The 18,911-nt window shown below is 42.4% G+C and overlaps 1 protein-coding gene across 1 annotated transcript in view; it reads right to left on the bottom strand.

Annotated features, from left to right (window-relative positions):
* Window positions 1-17,846, bottom strand: part of fgf12a (fibroblast growth factor 12a) — a 163,027-nt gene extending 145,181 nt beyond the window's left edge. Inside the window, exon 1 of the mRNA XM_061920088.1 lies at window positions 17,482-17,846. Coding sequence (XP_061776072.1) covers window positions 17,482-17,632 — 151 coding nt within the window. The 5' untranslated portion in view covers window positions 17,633-17,846. The remainder of the gene's footprint in view (window positions 1-17,481) is intronic.
* Between the last annotated feature and the right edge of the window lie 1,065 nt (window positions 17,847-18,911).

Here is an 18,911-nt window from a genome sequence, read left to right as displayed (position 1 = left end):
ACACATTTAATTTAATTGGTTTAACATAAATACTATGGTATCTTGATACAAACTTTAACATAAACATGTATAATGATAAGTTACAACCCATAAGGGGGAGTGACTTGGCGAAAAAGAACCATTCCATACGTTATGGATCATAGAGGGCAGTTACATTGAACACCCTAAGGTAACATGCAAGACCGAGTGAATAGATATAGAAAATAGGTGTTCAAAATCAAAATTAGGGCCCTAAATCCAGCCCCAACAATTTTCCACACTTTTTATTTTGTGTCAAATATATTTCACAATATTTCACTGAAAATTGAAACAAATGTGAGGCATGTTTTGGACTAAAACAATTTAATTGGAACTACATTGCTCAATCATTAATTTTTTTAGTGCAAAATAACAAATTTGACATGACTAAAACATAAATTAGCAAGCCTTCTCGAATCCAAGCCACGACATCTGTTTCGCAGGAACAAGCATTGACACTGCACGCTTTGGAGGACAGTGAGCATTTAAAATCATATTACAATCAGAGGCTAGGATTAAGTTTGTGGTATTATGTCCTTCATTTAGTGACATTTTACCTTCTCATCTTATAGCAAAATAAATGACAAACATTCCACAGAATGTTACACAATATTATCAAACTATTTGTTTCGACATCTACTGTATAACACAGAGCAAAGGGAAAAATTTTATTTGTTTTGTGGCGGTTATGTGCTAAAGGGAATGAAGAAAGGTTGTAAATACAAACCTCATTTCAATATGAGTTGGGAAAGTGTGTTAGATGTAAATATAAACGGAATACAATGATTTGCAAATCATTTTCAACCCATATTCAATAGAATGCACTACAAAGACAAGATATTTGATGTTCAAACTCATAAAAAAAATTTTTTTTTGCAAATAATAATTAACTTAGAATTTCATGGCTGCAACACGTTTCAAAGTAGTTGGGAAAGGGCATGTTCACCACTGTGTTACATCACCTTTAAACCTTTGGGAACTGAGGAGAGACATTTTTTAAGCTTTTCAGGTGGAATTCTTTCCCATTCTTGTTTTATGTACGGCTTAAGTTCTACATTCTGGGGTCTCCGTTGTGGTATTTTAGGCTTCATAATGCGCCACACATTCTCAACGGGAGACAGGTCTGGACTACAGGCAAGCCAGTCTAGTACCCGCACTCTTTTACTATGAAGCGATGATGTTGTAACAAGTGACTTGGCATTGTCTTGCTGAAATAAGCAAAGGCGTCCATGATAACGTTGCTTGGATGGCAACATATGTTGCTCCAAAAGCTGTATGTACCTCTCAGCATTAATGGTGCCTTCACAGATGTGTAAGTTACCCATGCCTTGGCCACTTGTACACCCCCATACCATTACAGATGCTGGTTTTTCAACTTTGCACCTAAAACAGTCCTGATGGTTCTTTTCCTCTTTGGTCCGGAGGACACAACATTCACCGTTTCCAAAAAACAATTTTAAAATGTGGACTCGTCAGACCACAGAACACTTTTCCACTTTGCATTAGTGCATCATAGCTGAGCTCGGGCCCAGCGAAGCCTGCGGCATTTATGGATATCGTTGATAAATGGCTTTGGCTTTGCATAGTAGAGTTTTTACTTGAACTTACAGATGTTGCGACAAACTGTAGTTACTGACAGTTTTCGGAAGTGTTCCTGAGCCCATGTGGTGATATCCTTCACACACTGATGTTGCTTTTTGATGCAGTACCACTTGAGGGAGCGAAGGTCCGTTATATCATCACTTACATGCAGTGATTTCCCTAGATTCTCTGAACCTTTTGATGGTATTACGGACCATAGATGGTGAAATTCCTATATTCCTTGCAATAGCCCGTTGAGAAATGTTGTTTTTAAACTGTTTCACAATTTGCTCACGCATTTGTTCACAAAGTGGTGACCGTTTCCCAGTCCTTGTTTGTGAATATACCCAATCATGGCATCCATCTGTTCCCAATTAGCCTGCACACCTGTGGGATGTTCTAAATAAGTGTTTGATGAGAATTCCTCAACTTTATCAGTATTTATTGCCACCATTCCCAACTTCTTTGTCACGTGTTGCTGGCGTCAAATTCTAAAGGTAATGATTATTTGCAAAAAAAAAAAAGTGTTTATTAGTTTGAACATCAAATATATTGTCTTTGTAGCATATTCAACTGGATATGGGTTGAAAATGATTTGCAAATCGTTGTATTCTGTTTATATTTACATCTAACACAATTTCCCAACTCATACGGAAACGGGGTTTGTATAATCATTGGAATACTTCTATCTTATTTACAGTCGTTCAATTTTCAATGTGTATTGTGGGGGGACAAATGCACAGAAAAAAAGCGATACTATGTTAAAATGCATGTGTCAGCACATACTAATAAACATATATATGTAAGATAACAGTTCGAGATGCTACCTCAGTAGAAACATTTAAGTCTCACCTTAAAACTCATCTGTATACTCTAGCCTTTAAATAGACCTCCTTTTTAGACCAGTTGATCTGCCGCTTCTTTTCTTTCTCCTATGTCCCGCCCTCCCTTGTGGAGGGGGTCCGGTCCGATAACCATGGATGAAGTACTGGCTGTCCAGAGTCGAGACCCAGGATGGACCGCTCGTCGGGACCCAGGATGGACCGCTCGCCTGTATCGATTGGGGACATCTCTACGCTGCTGACCCGCCTCCGCTTGAGATGGTCTCCTGTGGATGGGACTCTCGCTGCTGTCTTGGATCCGCTTTGAACTGAACTCTCGCGGCTGTGTTGGAGCCACTATGGATTGAACTTTCACAGTATCATGTTGGACCCGCTCGACATCCATTGCTTTCGGTCCCCTACGGGGGGGGGGTTGCCCACATCTGAGGTCCTCTCCAAGGTTTCTCATAGTCAGCATTGTCACTGGTGTCCCACTGGATGTGAATTCTCTCTGCCCACTGGGTGTGAGTTTTCCTTGCCCTTTTGTGGGTTCTTCCGAGGATGTTGTAATCGTAATGATTTGTGCAGTCCTTTGAGACATTTGTGATTTGGGGCCATATAGATAAACATTGATTGATTGATTGATATGTAAATATGTACGGTTGTAGCTAAAGGATAATTTTCGCCTGTAGTCCCCATGATTGATGTACTGCATGACAATAACATGATCAATAAAACAAAGAAAAGTCAGGATCAATACCACAGACTCACTAACATTTTGGTAATTAATGAAGTTTTTTTTTTTTTTAAATAGTGATAAAAAAAATGAAACGAAATGGAAAAAAAAAAAAAAGAAATGTATATGTACTGCGTTGCACACGGCCCAGATTAAACACCAGGATGTAAAAATATAGATGTGTAAATGCATGTCTATAATTGCTTATTTTATGACCTTGAATAAATTACATTATTGATTGTGTTTATCCATCCATCCATCCATATTCTACCGCTTATTCCCATTCAGGGTCGCGGGGGGCGCTGGCGCCTATCTCAGCTACAATCGGGCGGAAGGCAGGGTACACCCTGGACAAGTCGCCACCTCATCGCAGGGCCAACACAGATAGACAGACAACATTCACACTCACATTCACACACTAGGGCCAATTTAGTGTTGCCAATCAACCTATCCCCAGGTGCATGTCTTTGGAAGTGGGAGGAAGCCGGAGTACCCGGAGGGAACCCACGCATTCACGGGGAGAACATGCAAACTCCACACAGAAAGATCCCGAGCCTGGATTTGAACCCAGGACTGATTGTGTTTATTCATTTATATTTCTTTTTATCAGCCATTTTACTATATTTTTTCCAAGGACAAAAAAATGTGGACAAACTGTAACTTAGAGTAGTCAGCGTACAGCTTATGAAGCAGGTTGCAGTCCACTGAAATAACCCAACACACAGCCATTATTGTATGCGCTAAAAGTGTGTCCAAAGTCTGAAATCCTCTTGGACTTGGGATTCCTGCATGAGAGCTGCACAGGTTGTTATTGGAATCCTCCTCCGTGCGGCACTCATGCAGCCCCAGACCATGACACTACCACCACCATACTTCACTGTAAGACACACTTTTTCTCTTGGTAGTACGTTGCCACACATCCAGAGCACCTATGGCTGGCAATTGAGATACTTTTATTGCAAATCCATACATGCTGTACACCATAGGTGTCAAACTCTGGCCCGCGGCCCAAGTCTGGCCCGCCGTGTAATTTTATTTGGGCCTTGAGGCAATATCAAATTAACATTAGAGCTGGCCCGCCGGTGTTATACAGCGGTACCGCTATAACACCACATTCACCGATTTCCCGGGAGACTCTCGAATTTCCGTGCCCCTCCCGAAAATCTCCCGGTTCAACCATTCTCCCGAATTCCACCCGGACAACAATATTGGGGGTGTGCCTTAAAGGCACTGCCTTTAGCATCCTCTACAACCTGTCGTCAAGTCTGTTTTTCCTCCTCACAAACAGCGTGCCGGCCCAGTCACGTAATATATGTGGCTTCTACACACATGTAAGTAAATGCAAGGCATACTTGATCAACAGCATACAGGTCACACTGAGGGTGGCCATATATACAACTTTAACACTGTTATAAATATGCGCCACACTGTGAACCCACACCAAACAAAAATAAACACATTTGGGGAGAACATCCGCACCGTAACACAACATAAACACAACATAAACACAACAGAAGAAATACCCAGAAACCCTTGCAGCACTAACTCTTTCGGACCGCTACAATATACACCCCCCCACCCCCCCGCTACCAACAAACCCCGCCCGCCCACCTGAGCCCCGACATTAACTGAGCAGTAAAAAGGCCTGAATGGTTGATTTATTCATTGTTATTTTATTTTCAAATGTATTAGCCTGTGGAAAAAGTTAATGTTGATATTTACCTCAGAAGGCTGCAAATACAAAAGAGGCATTCATTTTTTATTTAAATTTGATTTGATATGCCGTTGATATTTTTTAATGATTATTGTTATTATTATTTGAAACTCAATTTTGCATGTCAGTATAAAGTTATAAAAGCCTTGCTTGTTCAATATTCAATGAAAAACTTGTTTGGGTCCCTATTAAAAGGTTAATTTGTTCAACCTCAGCCCGCGGCTTTGTTCAGTTCTAAATTTTGGCCCACTCTGTATTTGAGTTTGACACCCCTGCTGTACACTGACTACTCTAAAGTATATCCATGTTTCATTATTATTGTTGCTCGAGGGTGTGAAATCAAATATGCATACCATAATCAAATATAATATGCATACAATGTGTGGCAGGAAGAGTGTCTTCACCAGCACACTAAATCTTCCTTTCTGCATGAAATATTTAGAAGGTCTTTTTACCGATCATCATTTTCCTTTCAAAGGGAAAAAAAAAGTATTTTATTCATACGCTATTCCTTTACATAACACTTGAATACAGCATAATGTTTGAGGGTGAGATAAGGAGGGGCAGTTTGTTTTCCACAGGAGAGAGTAGAGACAAACAAGGTATAGCAAGCAAGAGTCTAAATCAGGTCGTAATGTTATTGGCTTGTCGTTCACTTGGTAGAAAGGATATGTCGGGGCAGCAACAAGAAATAATTGATAAACACGTCTATCATTCCAACAGTAGTGTGGGTTCCCTGCATGGACATCTTTCAATGCACGTCTTTATTTCAGAGACGGTCAACTTAAGCTGCGTCCCAATGCTATGGAGACAACACTCTTGCTGCAGATGAAATAATGATGTCTTAAACTGTCAAATAAAATGAGTGACAGTGGAAAATATGAAAACATGCTGCGAAAATAAGAAAATATGCGGTATGCTGTCATTGCAGTGAATATTAACACAGGAGTAAGGCCTGCTCACACATGATACATTTCTGTAGGTCTGGTGCCCCCGTGTGGAAGAAACATTTACTACAGGTATTTCGTTTTCATCAGGGTTTATTCAGAAGTCATCGATGTTTAATATCAAGTCAAAATTTTGGTGTATTTTTCTGGCATTTGTATATTTGAATTGAACCATTTTTAAGTTTTAAATGTATGCATTTTCTTGATATTAGAACTATTTAAATCTCATGATCATGGAGCTTAGCACTCCCAATTTAATACTGATTTGTGACATAAGTGAGAAAATAATGCAGCATAAAACAAAATATTCATAATTCTGTTTAATTTTCCATCTTTATTTTTTATGAATATGTTTTTTATTTCTTTATTTTTTATGTATATATTTAAGTACTGAGAAAAAACAGACCCACCTTCGAAAAAAAAAAGTATTTTGTGATAGTTTGGTGGAATTCCAAAAATAGCCAATTCTGCACGAGGCGTCAACTGAAAATGTCGTGCGTCTGCAAGATGTTTAAAAATATTCATCCAGTAGGCTTTCAGACAGGCACAGGACCAGAACATGTAACATTGATTACATCCATCCATCCATCCATTTTTCTACCGCTTATTCCCTTTGGGGTCGCGGGGTGCGCTGGTGCCTATCTCAGCTACAATCGGGCGGAAGGCTTGGTATAACCTGGACAAACCGACACCTCATCGCAGGGCCAACACAGATAGACAGACAACATTCACATTCACATTCACACACTAGGGCCAATTTAGTGTTGCCAACCAACCTATCCCCAGGTGCATGTCTTTAGAAGTGGGAGGAAGTCGGAGTACCCGGAGGGAACCCATGCATTCATGGGGAGAACATGCAAACTCCACACAGAAAGATCCCGAGCCTGGGATTGAACCCGGGGCTACTCAGGACCTTCGTATTGTGAGGCAGACGCACTAACATTGATTACATGTGTCTGCAATATTGGCATACATTTTGGGAAGTTTAGAGTTAGTAAAATAGATGCGATGGACAACCTTAATCTGTGTTAGATTAAGCTTTGAAAAAGACGTGCTATCATTCACTGTATGTGTATCAATGCAGATCTCCTGTCATGGTCCATCCATCAATCCATTTTCTACCGCTTATTCCCCTTTGGGGTCACGGGGGGCGCTGGTGCCTATCTCAGCTACAATCGGGCGGAAGGCGGTGTACACACTGGACAAGTCGCCACCTCATCACAGGGCCCCAGTCATTGTCATCTTGCCAAATTCTGCTTCCCAGTCTTTTCTAATCTTTTATATCTTTATTTTAACCACTATTATTAATTTGACTGAAGTTATATTAATATTTTCTTGTAAAATTCTGCTTTTGGAATGTTTAATGTCTAAAAGTGGTTTATATATTTTCTTGGCCAACATATTCTCAAAGGGGATATCAACCACTAAATACTTGTGCCTGCAACCCAAGTAATAGTTACCTTAATATTTCTTTCACAATTTATATATACCGGTATCCATCCATCCATCCATCCATCCATTTTCTACCGCTTATTCCATTTTGGGGTCGCGGGGGGCGCTGGCGCCTATCTCAGCTACAATCGGGCGTAAGGCGGGGTACACCCAGGACAAGTCGCCACCTCATCGCAGGGCCAACACAGACAGACAACATTCAAACTCACATTCACACACTAGGGCCAATTTAGTGTTGCCAATCAACTTATCCCCAGTATGTTGTGTATTCAAATTTTATGAGAAAATGGCTTCATTTCGCTAGAAATTTTTTTTTTAATTTAATATGAATTTTGCATTTGAAGGGATTAGACTTATGCAAATATATAAAAACACAGCCTGTCAGATTCTAACAAACAACATTGACAACACACTGCAGGGGCATCAAAACAGTGTGAGAAAGTTGCGTTAAATAAAAAAATCTCTCTCTGATTTACAAAAATGGTGAATATTATGGATTGTTATTACAAGAGAAGAGCATGAACATGTGGTCCTTTCAAGCATGCATTGACTGATAAAAAGATAAAAGCCAGGTATAAATTTGCCACATTTAAACACATCAGGCTCAAAGACTGCAGCAGGTAATTTTTTGACATGATTTTGACGTGCTGCTGCCAAAAAGATGATGTGAAACGTAGCTTTCATGCTTGCAATACAGGAGGGAATACATGACATTTCAGCTTGCAAAGCATACCATCCATCCATCCATTTTCTACCGCTTGTCCCTCTCAGGGGTCACAGGGGTGGCTGGAGCCTATTCCAGCTGTATTTGGGCAGAAAGCGGGGTGCACCCTGAACAAGTTGCCACCTCATCGCAGGGCCAACACAGACAGACAACATTCACACACTAGTTTCAACTTATCCCCAGGTGCATGTCTTTGTAGGTGGGAGGAAGGCGGAGTACCCGGAAAGGAACCTACGCAGACACAATGAGAACATTCAAACTCCACACAGGATCGAACCCAAGACCATCTTATTGTGAGGCACCAGCACTAACCCCTGTGCCTCTGTGCAGCTCCAAAGAATAGCATCTTATACCAAATTTGATAATACGCAACCCTTATTTCACCAAATCTGACATCGATTCAGTGGCAACTAATTTATTCTTGATATCGTACATTTAAGGATAATTTATAGACACAATATATGTATTAAAAATACAAGCATCAGCATTCACTGTATGTATTGCAGTCAGAGTGAAATGTTGAGATAATTGATGATTTTCAAGTAGACAAACATACTTTAATTCATATTTGCATTTTTTATTTATTATAAATAATAGATATGTACGGGGGCAGCACGATGGAACAAGGGTTAGTGCATGTGCCTCACAATACGAAGGTCCTCAGTTCAATCACGGGCTCGGGATCTTTCTGTGTGGAGTTTGCATGTTCTCCCCGTGACTGCGTGGGTTCCCTCCGGGTGCTCCGGGTTCCTCCCACTTCCAAAAACATGCACCTCGCGATAAGTTGATTGGCAACACTAAATTGTGTGAATGTGAGTGTGAATGTTGTCTGTCTATCTGTGTTGGCCCTGTGATGAGGTGGCGACTTGTCCAGGGTGTACACCACCTTCCGCCCAATTGTAGCTGAGATAGACACCAACATCCCCGGCGACCCCAAAGGGAATAAGCGGTGGTAAATGGATGGATATACATATATACATACATACATATATATATATATATATATATATATATATATATATATATATGTATGTAAATGGAAGCATTTACATACAATAGAATGCTTCCATTAAAATCTCCTGATGATTGAAGGCACCCCTCATGAAACAGTTCTGTAGAGATGAAGTAGTCTTGTGATTTTTCCCACACATACATATTGCGCTCTACCACGGTATCTAGCACTATTCTCTGGATAATCCAATCAAGACACATATATATATATATATATATATATATATATATATATATATATATATATATATATATATATATATATATTCACTGTATATATATATATATACATATATATATACACTGTATATATATATATATATATATATATATATATATATATATACACACTGTATATATATATATACACACTGTATATATATATATATATAGATAGATATAGATATATATAGATATAGATATATATAGATATAAATATGATAAATGGGTTGTACTTCTATAGCGCTTTTCTACCTTCAAGGTACTCAAAGCGGTTTGACACTACTTTCACATTCATCCATTCACACACACATTCACACACTGATGGAGGGAGCTGCCATCCAAGGCGCTAACCAGCACCCATCAGGAGCAAGGGTGAAGTGTCTTTCTCAGGACACAACGGACATGACGAGGTTAGTACTAGGTGGGGATTGAACCAGGGACCCTCTGGTTGCGCATGGCCACTCTCCCATCTGCGCCATACGCAGATATGTAAGGTATAAGTCAATGTTATAGCTCCACACAATGTTTTGGGACCTGGAGAGAAACCAAAACAGTTGAAAAAGTTTATGAAACAATGCACTTACTCATGAAGATGTGATGAGGGTTTATCCAAAAGAACATATAAAAAAAACTTTTATTCTTGACTACCACAGATCCCAGTGCGTGCTGCTTCTGCTACAGTTGTCTCAAAGGAGTCCACTGTGCCTGATGGAGTTTCTAATTATCTGCCCTGATTTTTTTGGAGAGACACTTCAGCTAAAGTACCAGCTATAAACCATCACAGTGCAGGAGCCCTCAATAGGTGCCAAAGCTTTTCATTTGGCCCGCCAAACATCACCCAAATACTGAAGCCACCCAGAGAAGTGTTCATTCATGCAGTACGTCCTCCACTGAGCAGGGGCAACAGCAAAACACAGGCTGATGTAACGCAGCGTAGAAGAACAAAAACATGTTAAGTGGGGATACGTATCGTAATTCTGCTCAAAATTATTACATGATACGCATTAAAAGTGAAAGACAGGAAGTGCGTTTTTCACAAATGCATCTACTCGGCAATAAAACACAACCGGTAATGAAAGGCAAAGTATTTGACACAGGAGTGAAGATCCAGACAAGCATTTTGGGCTCCTCCACAAGCCAGGGGAATGTGTCGGGAAAGGTGAGGCGTAGAGATGTCAAGTAATATCGATCTGCCGATATTATCGACCGATAAATGCTTTAAAATGTGGTATCGGAAATTATAGGTATCTGTTTCAAAAAGTAAAATTAATTACTTTTTAAAACGCCGTTGTACGAGGCGGTACATATCCAATCAATAAATGCTTTAAAATGTGGTATCGGAAATTATCGGTATCTGTTTCAAAAAGTAAAATTAATTACTTTTTAAAACGCCGTTGTACGAGGCGGTACATATCCAATCAATCAATATCCGGTAAAACACAGATATAAACCCTGTCAGTGTGTCCAAAGTCTGAAATCCTCTTGGACTTGGGATTCCTGCATGAGAGCTGCACAGGTTGTTATTGGAATCCTCCTCCGTGCGGCACTCATGCAGCCCCAGACCATGACACTACCACCACCATACTTCACTGGAAGACACACTTTTTCTCTTGGTAGTACGTTGCCACACATCCAGAGCACCTATGGCTGGCAATTGAGATACTTTTATTGCAAATCCATACATGCTGTACACCATAGGTGTCAAACTCTGGCCCGCGGCCCAAGTCTGGCCCTCCGTGTAATTTTATTTGGGCCTTGAGGCAATATCAAATTAACATTAGAGCTGGCCCGCCAGTGTTATACAGCGGTACCGCTATAACACCACATTCACCGATTTCCCGGGAGACTCTCGGGAAATCGCCGTTGTACGAGGCGGTACATATCCGGTAAAACACAGATATAAACCCTGTCAGCAGCCCCCCCCCCTCCCCTCTCCCCTCTCCCCTCTCCCACACACAACACAGGTGTTGACGACTGCAGCATGAGAGGTTTACTGGCGACGCTTGATGACCTCATCAAACCACCGCGAGCGCAGCATAACAACAACAAGAGTGTGTTGTTGCCGGTGCTGTAGCCGTTGCTAACAAGCGAGCTCGCTCGGTGACTGACTAACGACACCATGTCTATTGTTTGGGATTATTGTAATGTGTGTCTGATGACAGGTAGATGACTGCATCCTCCACTCCCAGTCGTGGCTGGTAGGCGAATTGGAGTGGGTCCAGGTGGGGCTTGACTGTAGGGCGGAGTTGTTCCAGGACCAACCTCTCCATGTTCTTCATGATATGGGATTACTCATACAAATACAGTACGTTAGAGTAGGGAAGATTGAGCCCAGTTTATAATTTCCTGTTATACAGTATACCAGGTAGTCTTGCACTAAATGAGGACTATGTTATTGTTTACTTCATTACCCTAGTATAAATAATAAATGATCAATGGGTTGTACTTGTATAGCGCTTTTCTACCTTTAAGGTACTCAAAGCGCTTTGACACTACTTCCACATTTACCCATTCACACACACATTCACACACTGATGGAGGGAGCTGCCATGCAAGGCGCCAACCAGCACCCATCAGGAGCAAGGGTGAAGTGTCTTGCTCAGGACACAACGGACGTGACGAGGTTGGTACTAGGTGGGGATTGAACCAGGGACCCTTGGGTTGCGCACGGCCACTCTTCCACTGCGCCACACGTATACTCTGGACTGAACGTTTGTGCCTTCATTGTTTTTGTAGCTGTTGTTTTGAGGTATGTTTAAAAAAATTAAGACAAATGCGAAGTTGAAGTTGTTCTCTTATTTTGGAAACCCTTGTTACATTGTTTAATGCATCCAGCAGGGCATCACAAAAAAATTATGCATAACATGTTAATTCCACGACCGTACATATCGGTATCGGTTGATATCGGAATCGGTAATTAAGAGTTGGACAATATCGGAATATCAGATATCAGCAAAAAAAACATTATCGGACATCTTCTATTGAGGTTTGGAAGCGTGCCAAACAACTCTACAAGTGTGCTGTTCCACCTTTGAGTTCTGGAGGTCATGACTAGTGATAGTGATGAAGACAGAACTTGGAGACACCTAAGTATGTAAATCAGGGTTCTTAAAATGTAACCATGGGCCTATTTGCCAACATTTTAGAAAATAAATAAATAAAGTAGAGCAAAACAATATAACGTAATGAGAAAAAAAGGGAAAAGTAGATACTAGCATCTATTAAAACAAAGATTTGTAAATGTTTTTTTTCTTTATTTTAAAAATGATATGAACCTGAGTCAAGATCAATTAAGCAAATTAGTCAATGATGTGAATTTTCTGATGCTTGGTGGGCATAGCTATGCCGGATTTGTTCTTCCAAGGATGTGTCGGGCAAGAACACAGCGTAAGGTAAGCAACAAAGAATTTATTTCACTAATAAAAGGCTAAGAACAATATTACTGGTGCTAGGCATAAAAGGCAAACAAAAGGCGCTAGCATGGAAGATAGGGAAACAAACAGTTACACTAACACTTGGCACAAAGGCACAAAAATGGAAAACAAAACAACTAGCATGAGAACTAGGAATAAATAAAGCGTTGCGTGAAAGCTAGAGAGTAAGAGCATGGAAAACAGTCGTCACTTGTTGCATGAGAGCAAATTAGGAACCGAGGACGAAATAACAAAAGGGGCAGGCTTAAATAAGGCAGTAATCAATAGTAACAGGTGTGCGTAAATGGTTAGTAGCAGGTGGAACTAATATGCAGCCATGGTGACAGAGTAAACTGGAAATAAGGAAGTCCAAACAAAGCATGTGATACAAAAATGAACAAAACAAGAATATGGTATGATCCGGCCATTGGATCATAACAGGATCCCCCCCTAAAAGGACAGATCCCAGATGTCCCAAAAACAAAAAACTTGAACCCCCCCACAACAAAAAAGTTCACAAGCGAAGGGAGGGCGGAGGGAGGACACGGTGGAGGGTCGCCAGGTGGCGTGTCCCCGAATCCACCGAGGACAAGTCAGGTGGCGGTGGCGGATGGAACGCCGCTGCCGCAAAAGTCTTGGCGGGCGACCTCGAAAAGGCCACATCGGTGGCCGCCGAGAAAGTGGGCGTGAGTGGCGCCAAAAGTTGAGCAGCCGGAGAGTTCTAAGACAAAGTCTTATGTGCAGGCCCCAGATTGCTGATTGTGCAGCCAGCCAGTTCGAGGACGCTGAGACGTCGTCATGGACAGTCGTTGTCGTCATGGACGCAGGAGGCAGAGTCGTCGTCGACGTGGAAGCAGGAGGCGGAAGCGTCGTCGTCACCATGGACGCAGGTGCGGGTGCTGCAGCCAAAGCAGGCGGCGTCATCATGGAGACAGGTGTAGTAGTCGTCGTCGTGGAGACAGGCGTAGTTGTCGTCGTTGAAGCCGGAAGAGTTGTCGTCGCCATGGAAGCAGGAGCTGGTGAGGGCTCCAGCCTAGGAGCAGGGGCTGGTGTGGGCTCCAGCCTTGGAGCAGGTGCTTGTGTGGGCTCCAGCCTTGGAGCAGGTGCTAGTGTGAGATCCAGGCAAGGGTCAGGTGCTGGTGTGAGAACCAGGCAAGGGTCAGGTGCTGGTGCGAGAACAAGGCAAGGGTCAGGTGCTGGTGCGAGAACCATGCAAGGGTCAGGTGCTGGAGTGAGATCCAGGCAAGGGTCAGGTGCTGGTGTGAGAACCAGGCATGGGTCAGGTGCTGGTGTGAGAACCAGGCAAGGGTCAGGTGCTGGTGTAAGAACCTGGCAAGGGACAGGTGCTGGTGTTAGAACCAGGTTTGAGTCAGGTGCTGGTGTGAGAACCAGGCTTGGGGTAGGGCTAGCTACAGGTGCTAGCCGTGGTGCAGCTAGCCGTGGCACAGGTGGAGGCGGCCTGGCGGGCTACGGTTTGACAGGCCGGAACACCGGTGGAGGAGGACGTGCAGGAGGTTGTGGCTTAGCGGGTTTAAAAACCGGTGGAGGAGGTCTAAGAGGTGGTTTAGGCGTGTCAGGCCGGAAAACCGGTGGAGGAGGTCTAGCGGGTGGTTTCGGCTTTGACAGGCCGGAAAACCGGTGGTGGTGGCCTACTTGGAGGTTGCGGCTTGGCTGAGCGCAGCTGTGCTACGGACTAGCCCCCCGCCCCCAAGACGCGAATCCCAGACGCGCTCCCCGTGGTCTGGGATTGTATGTATGGGAGGGTGGAGGGAGGTCAGGAAGTGGGTAGACTCCTCCCCTCTCGATTGACCAGAAAGTTTGTTACCCCCCCCTACTAGCAGGTGATGAGTTATTTGCCGCTAGGGCTTTTTCCTCAAGCTCAAGTTCAATAAGGACTCTCTGGTACCATTCATCCATCCAAGCAGGGCTGTATTTCTCAAACTGTGACTCAAAATTAGTAGACAAATAGGTAGGAAGAGCACTAGACTGAAGAATGGGTGGAGCTTGAGCCACAGGGGGTGGGGCCAAAACAATGGGGGGCTGAGTTTGAGTCAAGAATAAACTAGCGATGACTAGAATTAATGTTAAAGTCATTAGAAAATTGCTGAGATAGTGTTAAAAAAAAAATTCTTTGTTGACGTCATCGTGGGGCGTTAACGAAATGACGTCACCGCTGCTGTCTGTGTGAGTGACAGGGCAGCCAGAGGAATGTTTGGGAAAGGGAAAAAAAAGAATTACCAGACACGTGAGGGGAATATTGGACGGGTTGCAGCTTGCTGTGTTCTAGAGGGGGAAGTTGTGGAATGGGAGCGTCACTGTCGCGAGACGAAGCCCTTTTATGTGACTTCCGCCTTCGCTGACGAGTGCGAGCATTTAGAGAGGGGACATCACTATACCTGGTGGAATCGAGCGGGACCAGGTACCCACTTGGTCCCCGCATCATGTCTTCATCTGGCCCGCAGCGGAGTGTCGCAGCCTCTAACACTCGAAGCTTTGTCCACGTACCTTCATCTTAAACCTCGTTGCTGTCCGACGCAAAAGAACCTTTCAATGCTCGGTTCCTACTGTGACGCTTGGTGGGCATAGCTATGTCGGATTTGTTCTTCCAAGGATGTGTCGGGCAAGAACACAGCGTAAGGTAAGCAACAAAGAATTTATTTCACTAATAAAAGGCTAAGAACAAAAATACTGGTGCTAGGCAGAAAAGGCAAACAAAAGGCGCTAGCACGGAAGCTAAGGAAACAAACAGATACACTAACACTTGGCACAAAGGCACAAAAAGGGAAAACAAAACAACTAGCATGAGAGCTAGGAATAAATAAAGCGTAGCGTGAAAGCTAGGGAGTAAGAGCATGGAAAACAGTCGTCACTTGTTGCATGAGAGCAAATTAGGAACCGAGGAAGAAATAAAAAAAGGGTAGGGCTTAAATAAGGCAGTAATCAATAGTAACAGGTGTGCGTAAATGGAGAGTAGCAGGTGGAACTAATATGCAACCATGGTGACAGAGAAAACAGGAAATAAGGAAGTCTGTTAAGATCCGTACTCGGATCTTCTCACATTATTGTTTATTGTCCCAGTTTTGTTTTCATTCTCCGTTTGACCCTGTTATTTCCTGTTTAGTCTGTCACCATGGTTACATATTATTATTTCCACCTGCTATTCTTGGTTCTCGCACACCTGTTTCTGGTAATTACTTCCCTATTTAAGCTCGCCCCTTTTCGTTCTTCTGTCTCGGATCATAATTTGCCTATGCGCAACAGTGACGACTTTCTTAACCGTATGTATTTTCTTGCTAGCTCATATGCTAAGCCACCTGTCATTTTTAACTCTCATGCTAATCAACCAATCAATCAATCAATGTTAACTTATATAGCCCTAAATCACTAGTGTCTCAAAGGGCTGCACAAACCACAACACAAACCACTACGACATCCTTAATCGTGTTTTGTTTTACATTTTGTGCCTTCGTGCCAAGTCTTAGTTTCTTTGTATATCCTAGCTCTCATGCTAGCGTCTTTTGTTTCCCTTTTCTATTCACACCAGTGTTTCTGTTCATAGTTCCCTTTTGTTAATAAATCCTTTATATCTTACCTTTGTTGTGTTCATCGCTTTCGACGCATACTTGGAACAACGACACCGGCAACAATATGCCGAACAAGTCTCACAAAGTCCAAACAACAGAATGTGATACAAAAAGGAACAAAACAAGAATATGGTATGATCCAGCCATCGGCTCATAACAAATTTGACAAAAGCAAGAAAAACCTGAAGTTAATTCATTTTTTTTTTTTTTGCCATACCAGAATATGATGAAGCGTATGTAGCACTTGGCTTCACTGGAACCTCGCTGGGAGACCAGGAAAGACTAGTGTGTTGTTTCCCTTAATGTTAATAAGTTATGCAGAGGTGTACTTATAATAATTTTATAGGCAGATTATACTATTTATAGTCGATGGGAGAGTGGGGGGGATATACTTTCTTCTTCCTAGGGGGGTGTAACAGAAAATATTTGAGGAACACTGAGTTAATGTAGCACTGTCTGAAATGTAGCGACAACAGGAATTTATAATTGTCTCTTGAGTATGAAGCCCAATAAAAGTACTTATTAGACTCCAGTGCAACTTTTACAAGTTTGATCAAGAGCTGTAAATGTCATGTTTCAGGATTTTAATTTTTTATAGTCCCACCCAACTCAAAAATGGACGTCAAATTGCAGCATGTGTAAATGTGCAAGTATGAGTCAACAGAGACATGCTTTATACTTTCAAACCAGAAAGTCATTATATTGATCATAATGTTTCTCTGGTTTTGTATTGCCTACTAAGCATTGATTAATATTTGTATTATCATCTGTGTGGGCTGTAGCACAGAAACTTTCTAAAGTTTGGAGTGTGCGTCAACTTGAGCAACGGCTCCAAGGTCTAAATAAATTTGACATTCCAGATGTAAGGATAATAATAATAGAATAGAATAATAGACATTTTTAGAAGTACAACTGACGTAAGAAGAAATTGTCTATGGCACCAGGAAATGAAAAGTTTGGGAACTGCGGCCTAGTGGTGTCTCTATCCACATTACTGATTGCCGTCTTAAGTTTTGGGGACTTTGACGCGACATTGCACCCGTTGACGCACAGGCTGAAGCGTGGAGGACTGCGGGGCTCGGCAGCTGACTGATGCACACTTAACTCAGCGCTAAAGGAGAGACTCCATGCATGCGCCGCAGCCACACACACACACACACTGGACTTGTTGTGGCCAATGAAACCACTCAACCTCCATCCTCTTCATCATCACCACCCCCCTCCACAAAACAAGCACGGTGTGTGTGAGGTCTCTCACCGTTGGTGATAGTGGTCGACTTCGCTCGTTGTCCACAGAAACACTGCAGCATATGCGCTCCTTTCTGAAGGAATGGCCTCAGAATCCTCATTGATTTGGCTTTGATGGGAGCCTGTTTCAATCCAAACAACGGTAGACCACAACACAGCATGCAGGGTCAGGCAGCATCGCCTCTATCTCTACAGCCTCAGAAGGGCACAGGCTGCAGGACACGTTGGGCTAGGACCAGGCATTTTGAGGCAGTCTCCCCACCACCACCTTACTCCAGGCTTCTCATCTAGTCCGCTCGATCTACTGTCGGCATGCACACTCCTCTCGTTTCTCCAGGCAACGCAAGGACGACACACTGTGCTCCAATTGTATGGCACCGTCAGCGGACGTAAGAGCAGGGGGAAAAAAAAAAGAGACAAGGAGAAGAGAGAGCGGTGGGTAGGAGGAGGAGAGGAGCGATGGGGGAGGTTTTGTGCATGAGGGAGGGGAGTCGCGGAGCATGCACGCCAAACTTAAGCTGCATAAGTAGCAAGCAAGCAAGCCGGCTGGTGTTTGGGTGAGGTAATGCAGGAGTTGAAGAAATGATGAAAGATGGAAGCCTGCACGTCAAACATTTCCTTTGTGATCATACAAACTAAATGTGTGAGATCCCTAGTGATTTTTAGTGCTATTATTTACCTAACTGCAGAGAGTACCAGGAAAAATAGGGATAAGACATTTATTAGAGGGTACGGCATAACTATACAGTAGAACCTCAATTTACAAACCCACTCATTATACAAACTTTTCGATTTACATACCACCGACTGAAAAAAATATTCTTTGGTGTACAAAACTTGTCTTAGTGTTGGATTGATTGATTGATTGATTGATTGAAACTTTTATTAGTAGATGGCACGGTTCAGTACATATTCCATACAATTGACCACTAAATGGTAACACCAGAAAAAAGTTTTTCAACTTGTTTAAGTCCACGTTAATCAATTCATGGTAAAATTTCCATTCACCCATTGTGTGCCTCGAAGCGCAGCCAATTTGTGCCACAACACATCTTATTGATCTCCAGTGCCCATTCGGTCACCACGGCACTGCTGTCTTTAGCTACTGTGCTACTTTAGGTGATTTTAAAGTACCACTAAAAAGGAAAAACACATTGCCTCTATTTTGAAGCTATTATCGTATGAGTTTACAATACCAAACGACGTACAAAGTTTGTGAGTACATAGATATGATCGAAATAGTATGAATTTCAAGCCATTCTGGAAGATAATGAGCAAGCCAATCACATGATCCAGAACCCTATATTTTTGAGCCTGAATATAAGGAGGATCATCTACAAGTTTTAGAGGCTGAGTGCTAAACAGATCCAGCTTCCGTGAAACGCTATAGCATCATGTAGCAGTATTGCTAATTGCTAAACAGGAAATATATACTATCAA

Source organism: Nerophis ophidion, linkage group LG14, assembly GCF_033978795.1.
Source record: "Nerophis ophidion isolate RoL-2023_Sa linkage group LG14, RoL_Noph_v1.0, whole genome shotgun sequence".
Classification (NCBI taxonomy): Eukaryota; Metazoa; Chordata; class Actinopteri; order Syngnathiformes; family Syngnathidae; genus Nerophis; species Nerophis ophidion.
This window is presented reverse-complemented; position numbering and strand designations above follow the sequence as displayed.